This window comes from Salvelinus fontinalis, chromosome 15 (genome assembly GCF_029448725.1).
Source record: "Salvelinus fontinalis isolate EN_2023a chromosome 15, ASM2944872v1, whole genome shotgun sequence".
NCBI lineage: Eukaryota > Metazoa > Chordata > Actinopteri > Salmoniformes > Salmonidae > Salvelinus > Salvelinus fontinalis.
In genome coordinates, this window is record NC_074679.1 from 37,950,830 (window position 1) to 37,963,244 (window position 12,415).

The 12,415-nt window shown below is 43.2% G+C and overlaps 1 protein-coding gene across 2 annotated transcripts in view; it reads right to left on the reverse strand.

Moving 5' to 3' along the window:
* Positions 1-10,832, reverse strand: part of LOC129811913 (N-acetylgalactosaminyltransferase 7-like) — a 28,213-nt gene extending 17,381 nt beyond the window's left edge. Inside the window, exons 1-2 of one of the 2 annotated variants that reach the window (XM_055863667.1) lie at positions 10,511-10,832; positions 9,039-9,487 (exon numbers count right to left, since the gene is read on the reverse strand). In XM_055863667.1, coding sequence (XP_055719642.1) covers positions 9,039-9,487; positions 10,511-10,633 — 572 coding nt within the window. In that variant the 5' untranslated portion in view covers positions 10,634-10,832. The remainder of the gene's footprint in view (positions 1-9,038; positions 9,488-10,510) is intronic. The other variant, XM_055863666.1, reaches the window with a different exon arrangement.
* Between the last annotated feature and the right edge of the window lie 1,583 nt (positions 10,833-12,415).

A 12,415-nucleotide genomic window follows, 5' to 3' on the forward strand; every position in this document is an offset into this window, starting at 1 on the left:
AGGATTAATCTGTGGAGAGTACACATCTCCAGCGGGCCAGTGGACATTGAAGGTGAGCATTTTGCCACTAGTCGGTTACGATGCCGAACTGCAGTCAGGTCAAGACCCGGGTGAGGACAACAGGCACACAGATGAGCTTCCCTGAGACGGTTTCTGACAGTTTGTACAGAAATTCTTTGGTTGTACAAACCCACAGTATCATCATCTGTCTGGGTGGCTGGTCTAAGATGATCCCACAGGTGAAGCCGGATATGGAGGTCCTGGGCTGGCGTGGTTACATGTGGTCTGCGGTTGTGAGACTCATTGGACGTACTGCCAAATTCTCCAAAACGACATGAGGCGGCTTATGGTAGACAAATTAACATTAAATTATCTGGCTACAGCTCTGGTGGACATTCCTGCAATCAGCATTCCAATTGCACGCTCCCTCAACTTGGAGACATCTGTGGCATTGTGTTGTGTGACAAAACTGCACATTTTAGACTGGCCTTTTATTGTCCCCAGCACAAGGTGCACCTGTGTAATGATAATGCTTTTTAAAACAGCTTGTTTATATACCACACCTGTCAGGTGGATGGATTATCTTGGCAAAGGAGAAATGCTCACTAAGAGGGATGTAAACAAATTTGTGCACAACATGTTAGAGAAATAAGCTTTTTGTGCATATGGGAAATTTCCGGGATTCTTTATTCCAGCTCATTAAACATGGGACCAACATTTTAAATGTTGCGCTTACATTTTTGTTCAGTATACATAGACCTAGTGTGATAGAGCTGGAAATAAATTAGAAGGCATTTTACAGATATTGATAATTACACTAAAGTAGAGAAATGTGAAGTTTGAAATTAAATGCAGCAGCTAATAGGATAAGTCACTTAAGTAATATTACTCATTACATTACTTTTGTTTAATGAACTACTTTACAATATTGCATTGTGTGGAAAGTAATGCGTTACTACTATACTACTTTGCATTACTTTCATTTAAAAAAAAGGAAATCTCACCATTTCTTTGACACTCATAGGGAGCTTGGCGAGTGCTCTACCAAAGATGAGCTGCTGCTCCTACCTACAGTGCATTCGGAAAGTATTCAGACCCCTTCACTTTTTCCACATTGTTACGTTATAGCCTTAATCTAAAATGGATTAAATGTTTTTCCTCAATCTTCACAATACCCCATAATGACAAAGCAAAAACAGGTTTAGATTTTTTTGCAAATGTATAAAAAAAAAAACAAGTATTCAGACCCGTTGCTAGGAGACTCAGAATTGAGCACAGGTGCATCCTGTTTCCATTGATCATCCTTGAGATATTTACAACTTGATTAGAGTCCACCTTTGGTAAATTCAATTGATTGGACATGATTTGGAAAGGCACACACACGTCTATATAAGGTCGAAGGAATTGTCCGTAGAGCTCTCCTTTGAACAGCTACAGCTGCGTACCCCCTCTAGCACCAAGGTCAGTGCGCTCTCGAAAGTTTTTTTTACCATCATTGTAAGCCTGCCACACACACACACTATTCGATACATTTATTAAACATGAGTTTGAGTTTGTCACTTCCCACGAGCTGGGTTGATACAAAGAGCTCTTATAGGACCAGCGAACAAATAATAATAAATAATTTTGCTCTTTATTTAGCCATCTTACATACAAAACCTTATTTGTTCATCAAAAATTGTGAATAACTCACCACAGGTTAATGAGAAGGGTGTGCTTGAAAGGATGCACATAACTCTGCAGTGTTGTGTTGTATTGGAGAGAGTCCGTCTTAAATCATTTTCAACACACAGTCTGTGCTTGTATTTCGTTTTCATGCTAGTGAGGACTGAGAATCCACTCTCACATAGGTACGTGGTTGCAAAGGGCATCAGTGTCTTAACAGCCCTATATGCCAAGGCAAGATACTCTGAGCGCAGCCCAATCCAGAAATCTGGCAGTGGCTTTGATTAAATTAAATTTTCACAGAACTGCTTGTTGCAATTTCTACGAGGCGCTCTTGTTCAGATATTGGTAAGTGGACTGGAGGCAGGGCATGAAAAGGATAATGAATCCAGTGGTTTGTGTGGTCCGTTTCGGGAAAGTACCTGCGTAATTGCGCACCAGGCTCACTCAGGTGCTTCGCTAAATCACATTTGACATTGTCCGTAAGCTGGAGTTAGTTTGTATGATTTTCTTTTGTGTGCAATGATGGAAAGACCTGTGTGTTGTTGTTAATGCAGACAGAGAAGAGCTCCAACTTCTTAATCATAGCCTCAATTTTGTCCCGCACATTGAATATAGTTGAGGAGAGTCCCTGTAATCCTAGATTCAGATCATTCAGGCGAGAAAAAACATCACCCAGATAGGCCAGTCGTGTGAGAAACTCGTCATCACGCAAACAGTCAGACAAGTGAAAATGATGGTCAGTAAAATAAAATAAAAATTCAGCTTGTCTCTCAATTTAAAAAAAACGTGTCAATAATTTAACCCTTGATAACCAGCGCACTTCTGTACGTTGTAAAAGCGTTACATGATCGCTGCCCATATCATTGCATAATGCAGAAAATACACAAGAGTCAAGGGGACTTGCTTTAACAAAGATGTCAGGCATTCCCTTGGGAGCAAGAGCCTCTCGGTGGATGCTGCAGTGTACCCAAGTGGCGTCGGAAGCAACTGCTTGCACGCACGTTACCACTCCACTATGTCTGTCATGGCTTTTGCGCCATAAGTACAGACACCAACATATCTTGACCACCAAAGTCCATTTGATGTCACAAAGTTGTCCAGCACTTTAAAAATATCCTCTCCTGTTGTCCTGGTTTCCAGAAGAGGATGTCTTCCTTTAAAATTGACCCCCCATAAACGCATAACACACTGTGGCTGAGGAAAGGCACTACTCCCAATATAAGTGAACCCCAAATCAATGTAGTTATCATATTTGCGCCTCTTCAATGGTCCAACGTCCCTGTCTGTTCGGTGCTTTCCCGGGTAAGGGGGCAGTAGCTCGTCGCCAGCATCAGATTCACAACTGTCAGCGTTCATGCTAGCTGGGCTAACAACAAATGTAAAATTACTGATGTTAGCATTGGATGTGCACGTGGAAGCAGAACAACTTGTGTCGTCGACAGGTGCAGGTATAGTGGTGCAGGTATAGTACTGCTGGTAGTAGCAGTACTACCAGTAGAGCTGGTACGTGTCTCTATGGATGCGGGCCTTACTTTTTTTAACCATTTATACATTTTTGAGCAAACGTAATGAGCAGCAGCTACATACGGACTGTTAGTGGAATTCCCACAAGAGAGTAATGGTTAATGTGATTGGATGTTTATCATTTGACTAGGATACCTGTTTTTGACATTGTGTTGTTATTTAGCTGAACACTAGATGGTTACATTTCATTTTTGGCAGTGAAAAAAAAAAAAAAAAAAAAAAAAAAAGTCACCCAAATGTTTTGCTCCGTTGGAAAATCTAAATGGAATGTTTGAAAACGTGAATCACATTTTTATTTGGCGTACCCCCGGCGGCATTGCGCGTACCCGAGGCCACCCTGACAAATGGGGGAGAAGGGACTTGGTCAGGGAGGTGACCAAGAACCCGATGGTCACTGATAGAGCTCCAGAATTCCTCTGTGGAGATGGTTGTCCGTCTGGAAGGTTCTTTTATCTCTGCAGCACTCCACCAATCAGGCCTTTATGGTAGAGTCGCCAGACAGAAACCACCTCCCAGTAAAATGCACATGACAGCCTGCTTGGAGTTTGCCAAAAAGCACCTAAAGACTCTCAGACGATGAGAAACAAGATTCTCTGGTCTGATGAAACCAAGATTGAACTCTTTGGCCTGAATGCAAAGCGTCACGTCTGGAGGAAACCTGGCACCATCCCTACGGTGAAGCATGGTGGTGGCAGCATTATGCTGTGGGGATGTTTTTCAGGGACTGGGAGACTAATCAGGATTGAGGGAAAGATGAACGGAGCAAAGTATAGAGAGATCCTTGATTTTTTTTTAAGTGCTCAGGACCTCAGACTGGGGAGAAGGTTCCCCTTCCAACAGTACACCAACCCTAAGCACACAGCCAAGACAGTGCAGGACTGGCTTCGGGACTAGTCTCTGAATGTCCTTGAGTGGCCCAGCTAGAGCCCAGACTTGAACCCAATCTAACGTCTCTGGAGAGACCTGAAAATAGCTGTGCAGCGACGCTCAACATCCAACAGAGCTTGAGAGGATCTGCAGAAAGAAAATGGGAGAAACTCCCCAAAGACAGGTGTGTCAAGCTTGTAGAGTGATACCTAAGACGACAAGGCTGCAATCACTGCCAAAGGGGATTCAACAAAGTACTGAGTAAAGGGTCTGAATACTTATGTAAATATTTGTAATAAAATGTGGAAAAGGGGGTCTGAATACTTTCCAAATGCATTGTATTTACAGTCAAAATCTCACAAGCAGCCAGGTCTGGTTATAGGACTGCACAGCCACAGACCAATAGAGATGTATAGAGGGGATCATTTCCACTAGACAGGAAAACCCGCTATGGGCTTTGCCATCACAGAAGCGATTAATGGCAAAGATCAGAGGTGCGCACTCTATACAATTCTACGGACAGCAGCTGTCATGACATTTCTCCAAACAGCCTTTCAGCTCACATAAGAACTAACTGAGGAAACAAGTTGAGATTGGATCATGGAAACACGTGCAGTATATGATTCTGAAAGTACCGCAGGCATTGTTTGATAAATTAACGAACAATATTGCCCAATTTGAAAATGTGTTACTTCACTCCGTGACTCATAAAAATCAGTCTGATTACACATATAACAGGTTAAGGCATTACCCTAACACGGGTGAATCCTAAACACGGGACAACTGATAGCTACAGCATTCAAAGTAGTAGTTCATGGAAATGTAAAAAAGTAAGTTATACATTTATCGTTGAACTCATCGTTTAGAGATAATTCAGTCAATTTATTGTGATATGGATTTTTGTCCATGTCGCCAAGCAACTTTGATATATTTTCCCCTCATTCCTTATAGACGGAAACCGCAACTAAATCGGGCAAAACAGCCCGGGTTGGCTTAGATTGGAGACTAAATAGTCTCCAGTGTTTATTGAAAACAAATACATTTGCACAATGAGCTAACTTACAGCAAACATAAAATCACTGACTTTCATGTGCACAAACCTATAGCTTTGTCCTACCAACATTTTTCTGCATAACTTCCTATTCTCTTCCCAACAGCAGAAATGACAAACGCATACAGTAAGAATAATATTATATATGAATTATCTGCCTATGTAAATTCCCAGTTCAGCCTGCATAGATGTTGCACATTACATACAAAAACAGACAAGTGCAGAGAGCGAGAGCCTTGCTATTGGGAGGCGCCGCCGTAGGCAGACCTGGCTCAAGAAGACAGGCTATGTGCACACTGCCCACAAAATGGAGGTGGAAACTGTGCTGCACTTCCTACCCTCCTGCCAAATGTATGACCATAGACATATTTCCCCTCAGATTACACAGACCCACAAAGAATTAGAAAACAAATCAAAATTTGATAACTCCCATATGTATTGGGTGAAATACCAGTGTGCAATCACAGCAGCAAGATTTGTGAACCTTTTTCTTTCTGTGCCACCAAAATGTTCGCATATAGGCCACTGGTAATGTTAACAGGGCCACGTTCCACTGAAAAAAAAGTATGAACACAAAAAGCTTCTCTCAAATTGTGTGCACAAATTTGTTTTCATTTAACCAGCCTGATCATTACACAGGTGCACCTTGTACTTGGGACAACAAAAGGCCATGTTAAAATGTGCAGTTGTCACATAACACAAAGAGGTCTCAAGTTAAGGGAGTGTGCAATTGGCATGCTGATTGCAGGAATGTTCACCAGAGTTGTTGCCAGAGAATTCCCAACCATAAGCCGCCTCCAATGTCATTTTAGAGAATTTGGCATTACGTACAACCAGCCTCACATCAGCAGACCTCGTGTAATCATGCCAGACCAGGACATCCACATCCGGCTTCTTCACCTGTGGGATCGGCTGAGACCAGCCACCCTGACAGCTGATGAAACTGAGAACAATTTCTGTCTGTAATAAATCCCTTTTGTGAGGAAAAACTCATTCTGACTGGCTGGGCCTGGCTCCCCAGTAGGTGGGCCTATGCCCTTCCAAGCCCATCCATGGCTGCGCCCCTGTCTAGTCATGTGAAATCCATAGATTAGGGCCCAATGAATTTATTTCAATTAACTTAATTCCTTGTAGGAACTGTAAAACTGAATAACAAAGAAATTGTTGAAATCATTGCATTTATATTTTTGTTCAGTATAGATGTCCTGGATGGCAGGGAGCTCAGCCCCAGTGATGTGCTGGGCTGTCCGCATCACCCTTTGTAGCACTTTGCGGTCAAGGGCAGTACAATTGCCATACCAAGCGGTGAGGCAGCCATTCAAGATGCTCTCGCTGGTGCAGCTGTAGAACATTCGTGGATCTGAGGGCCCATGCCAAATCCTTTCAGCCTTTTTGAGGGGGCGGGGGGAAGGGCGCTGCAGTTCACTCTTCATGACTGTGCGGACCATGTTAAGTCCTTAGCGATATGGACGCCAAGGAGCTTGAAGATCTCAACCCACTTCACAACAGCTCCGTTGATGTGGCTGGGGGCGTGCTCTCCCCTTTCTCCTATAGTCCACGATCAGCTCATTGGTCTTACTGACATTGAGGGAGAGGTTTTTGTCCTGGCACCACACTGCTAAGTCTGACTTCCTCCCTGTAGGCTGACTCCTCTCCGTCAGTGATCAAGCCGACCACCGTTGTGTCTTCAGCAAACTTGATAGTGTTGGAGTCGTGCACGACCACGCAGTCGTTGATGAACAGGAAGTACAGGAGGGGACGAAGCACACACCCCTGAGGGGCCCCGTGCAAGGGTCAGCCTGGCGGAGGTGTTGTTGCCTACCCTCACCACCTGGGGCCGACAGGTCAGGAAGTCCAGGATGCAGTTGGAGAGGGAGGGGCTAGTCCCAGGGTGGGAGGGCCGAGCGAGACTACAAATTCAAAGATAGCCTACTCAAGGCAGAGAAAAACACACCTAGACCATTTTATTATTACACTCAATGCTGTTTTTTGGGCTTGTGTTTCTCAACCAGGCAAAGGGTAGCTACTTAAAAAAGGCAGGTTAGCGAAGGTGAAGCGATCACTCCAAAAACTCTTTCCCAGTCCACTTAGTAGTCAGAGAATTCTCAATTTAGTCAACTGAAATTCATTTTTTTTTGCCAGTTATAGTCTTGTCAATTGCCACTGAAAAATAGTTGTTTGAAGAATATTTCAGTCACCATTTGCTGCCAAAATGAACACTAGTAGAAACAAACCTTACAAGCCATCAGACCACGCGTATAATTTGTGATGTATAATAGGCTTACCTCGTCATAAATTGAGGAGCAAATTTCAGACAACGCGTCTTACAGTGTATAACTCAATCAAGGTGTTGCATAGAAAGCCAGCATTCTTCACTCAGGCAGTAGGAAGCTCTCTCATCCATTTCTATGCAGATGATACGGTCTTATACGCAGCTGGCCCATCCCTGGATTTTGTGTTAAATGCTCTACAACAAAGCTTTCTTAGTGTCCAACAAGCTTTCTCTACCCTTAACCGTGTTCCGAACACCTCCAAAACAAAGGTCATGTGGTTTGGTAAATAAGAATTTGTTCTTAACTGACTTGCCTAGTTAAATAAAATAAATAAAAATAAAATTCTTACCATTATTAGAAGAATGATGCTACATTTCCACATTCTAAATGGGTAGAATGTGGCTGATACAGACTTTACTTGATTAACACATCTTCAATAGAACACCTAGGCCTATAGCCTAATGTGTGTGTAAATGTAAGCATTGGTAACTCTTCTCAAAATAAATGTCAATATGACGCAAACACTACAAACAGAATAGAGAAGCCACGCCTTGGATCTCAAGGTGTGAGTTCGTGGCACACAATATATACAGTTTTGATAATGGACCAACTGAATAGTTTGACTACCAAAGAATTGCTTTTCTATTGGTCTGGTGGTAGGCCTTTGTTCTGTTAACATTGCACAACCAACCTTTAAAAACCTGACCCACACCCTTGTCATACCAGCCCTTCAGGTATAGAATTGTGCTTGCGACACCAGAATAGTGGGTTAGATTCCAATGTATGCACGCATGACAAAGTTGCTTTGGATAAAAGTGTCTGCTAAATGACATGTACCGGGATTGACATAAAGGGTTGCCCCATTGACTAGGGAACTCTGAACAGTGACGCAAGTTGAGCGTCCTTTTAGGTTGCCATATTGAGCAGGTGAAACCAAAACTGTAAAAATAATTCCAATAGCCTAACTGATCTTTCTGGTTCCTCCCCCCTATTGTTTAAGTGAAAGACAATTTATGGCAAGTTGAGCCTGCTCTGATAATTATTTTTTGCTGATAACTAAAATTCTTTATATTCTATACTTTATATTGATTCCTCCCCTGTGTCGGTAAAGGGCAGCTAGTATGGCATTTGTGTGTAAATAGTTCATTCACATTTTTCAGGCAAGTGATCATAATCATCAGGCCAAAAAAAAGAAGAAAAAAAACTCCTGACTTCCAAGTGCCTTTCAAACCTTAATGTCAAGCCATGGATACATTATGATCTTTTAAAAAATACATTTGTAACATTCGTGAAAGGAACGATGAAGTAACATTCAACTGGAACACCCAGTGAGACATATTTAGAAGAGAAAAAAACATTAAGTTGATGACAGTTCCTTAACACACGTACCATTCCGATAGGCCTAGCTACATCCTTAATAGGGATGACTACTAGTCTATACAACACAGTACCACCAATCCATACAGTAACCATCTACCTGTGCTCTACGGCCTGCTACTGTAACTACTCTTTATGGTGAATGTCACAGATTCCTTCCAATTCAACTGCCATAACACACAAACCATTCCAATAGGCCTAGGTCTAAAAAAAATGATACTATGACCCAGCACCTTGTCTATCTGCCTGGATTGGGCTCAGGCCTTAAGACTACTTACTCTTCATGGCGAATGTCGCTGATGGTCCTGTCTAGGGAGATCATGTCGCTGGCCACCATGTTGAAGCCAAATTCCTTAATGCTGGCCTGGGCGGCCTCGTGGTACTCCGCTCCCAGGACGAACGGCTTCGCCCCCTCCCCAGGCCCATCCTGCACCCCGTGGGGCTCCGGCTCCTTTAGCTCAAAGTTTCCCAGGGTCCCCTTCCTTAGGACGGGTGCCGAGTATACATTGGTGTGGGGCTTGAAGGTGACATACTGCTTCTGGATGATATTCTGCTGGTTCTGAGCACCGCCGGCTGGTTTGCCAGGAACCAGCTTGTCGTCTCCTCTGTTCTTCTGTCGGATAGAGTCCAGGTCCACCTCGACCCCTTCCACGTGGGGCCAGGGGACCACGGGTTTGAACTGGTCAGCAATGTCATTCTTAGGCAAGAGGATAGGGGCATCTCCCTCCTACATATAATCAGAAAGAAGAAGTTAGCTAGGCCTATTGCTTTTCCAAGGCCTAAAATGGTTTAGCTGACAGCGGTAGCTACTAGCTTTTACAAAGCGTAAAAGGGTTAAACAGATGATCATGCTCTTCATCTAGGTTTGCAGGATCAGCAAAGGTCTTAAATCTGCCCTACTTGACAGCTCAATTGGCTAACTAGTCCCCCAGCAATTAGCTTAAAGTCGAATTCCTTCACTGGCCACATTACGGTATGCACATGCGTTTATGTTCATGAGGTTCACAGTAAACATAGCTAGGAACATTGCATAGCTAACCAAGAAATTACACGGCATTGTTTGTTTTAACACAGTATCACTTATTCGACAAAGGCAATTACAGCTTCGGTGCGAGTCTTGACAGGTGTGAGTTTAGCTTCAGGTATGCATTAACGTAGATGGCTAGCTTCCCAGGCATTCGTTTCGCCAGCTGGCTACGTGTCATTTCAACATAACGTTTTTACAAGCTTGGTGATTTCTTTTCATACAATGATCGCTATTGTCGAATTCGTGAACAACAGGAGACAATTTGAACGAGAGACAGCTACCAGACTAAAGCCTTCCGGCTATGTTTGATATTGTCGTCAAAGCATTTAAATATGACCTAACGCAGGCAGACATTCAGGAATGAGTGGGGTTCAATGCAGGAACGCTAGCTAACGTTAGCTGGCTGATTAACTAGTTCACGTTAGATACCAAAATGTATAAGCAAATGGTAGTAAGCAAGACTGTCATCAAGTCCCAATGACATTTTTGTACTCTATTAACGTTACAGTAGCTAGCTAAAATAGACCCAAACGCTAACAATCTCCATGACAACGACTAAGACTTGCTTGCTAGCTGACGTTAGCGACTTTAGCAACATGGTTAGGTAACGTTAGCCAGAATTACATGCCAAAAATGTTATAGAATACATAGCTACAACAAAACACATGAAACATATAAAATAACGTTTGACCAATAGAAAGCTGGTTGTAATTGAAAACTTACCCGTTTAGCAAAGGGATTTTCGTCGTGCTCTTTCGGCGAAAGGGAAGACCAAAGCAACACAAGCCCTAAGAATGTGGTAATAACTATTACACTACGAAGAATAAATCCAACTCTTAACCTCATTTTGAAAATAAGACCATCTACAAGGTGCTAGCTAACCTCGTTACTTCGTGGCACCCCTGCCTGCCAAAACCAGCTCGAATCCCAAATTGAGCCAACCGTGCGCCTCTCCTGATTGAATCCCTCTCGTCGGCATGTAACATTATCTGCGCTCTCTGTCTATCTGTCTGTCACACCGCCCTACTGCGAGCAAAAGTTATAATATAAGCAGTGGCGACCCGTCATTCAGGGCAGATGGGACTCTTTTGAGCTTCACATTTTTTGTTGTTGTTGGGGGGGGCTTTCCTGTTTTGCATGTTATTTGGCATTAATGTGTCACATATCAGTTTGCAAACTAAGTTTCAAAGAAATATATATACACTGCTCAAAAAAATAAAGGGAACACTTAAACAACACAATGTAACTCCAAGTCAATCACACTTCTGTGAAATCAAACTGTCCACTTAGGAAGCAACACTGATTGACAATAAATTGCACATGCTGTTGTGCAAATGGAATAGACAAAAGGTGGAAATTATAGGCAATTAGCAACACACCCCCAATAAAGGAGTGATTCTGCAGGTGGTGACCACAGGCCACTTCTCATTCCTATGCTTCCTGGCTGATGTTTTGGTCACTTTTGAATGCTGGCGGTGCTCTCACTCTAGTGGTAGCATGAGACGGAGTCTACAACCCACATAAGTGGCTCAGGTAGTGCAGCTCATCCAGGATGGCACATCAATGCGAGCTGTGGCAAGAAGGTTTGCTGTGTCTGTCAGCGTAGTGTCCAGAGCATGGAGGCGCTACCAGGAGACAGGCCAGTACATCAGGAGACGTGGAGGAGGCCGTAGGAGGGCAACAACCCAGCAGCAGGACCGCTACCTCCGCCTATGAGCAGGAGGAGGACTGCATGAGCCCTGCAAAATGACATCCAGCAGGCCACATTGTTGTTTTATTGAGTAAGACAGCTCCAAAATGCAGGTTTTTCAGCCTAGCTCAGTGCTTTCTATGGTGGTGGGGCAAGCCAGCAGAAAATACGGAGTGTTGCGCCGTGATTGGCTCAGTGTTCTGTCACTCATGGGGACACTAGTACAGCCAAGTCTAAAGGTAGAGCTAGAAAATTCAAGCTCCTTGGGTGCTGCCATAGAGTTACATTAGAAGTGCCCATCCATGAAGGCTGAAGGTCACTGGCCACAGATAAAATTACGTCAAATCACATTATATCTATAGTATCTTTGATTGGACTGAGAATGCCAGACTTTGATGACAAAGTTTGATGCCAAAATTTGCCCACGAAAGACCGACGCGCCACCTTCCTGTTCAAGTGAGCACAACAAGGTGAGTCCAAAAATGTATTGTATGCTGCTGAATAAACTATGTAATATGCCAGTGAGATTTGTATACGGTAGCTAAGAAAGTAATACTAAGTGTTGTGTAGTAAGCTGTTAGTAGCACATGTGCCTCACCTTAATAACTTTATCTATTTTCACCTCTTAATTTCACCTACTGATCTGACTTGGTGGTGAACATGTAGCCTATAACCTGTTCTTGAGAAATGTAATCATTGAATATTGTAAGAGCTTTCATTGTCTGCTTATATGCCTCCTTTATTTATCCGACGGTTCTGACTTGGTGTACAGGGAGAACACTGTAAGAACGGCCCATGTTCTGAATTCTGTCGCTGTACATTTCAAAAGTGCTAAACAAAATAGCTCGCTCATTAATGTCTTAAATCGAAATTACGGATGGCCTCTTATCCGCTTGTCGTCCCCTTATGCCATAGTTTGTACATCTCAATTGTCAGTA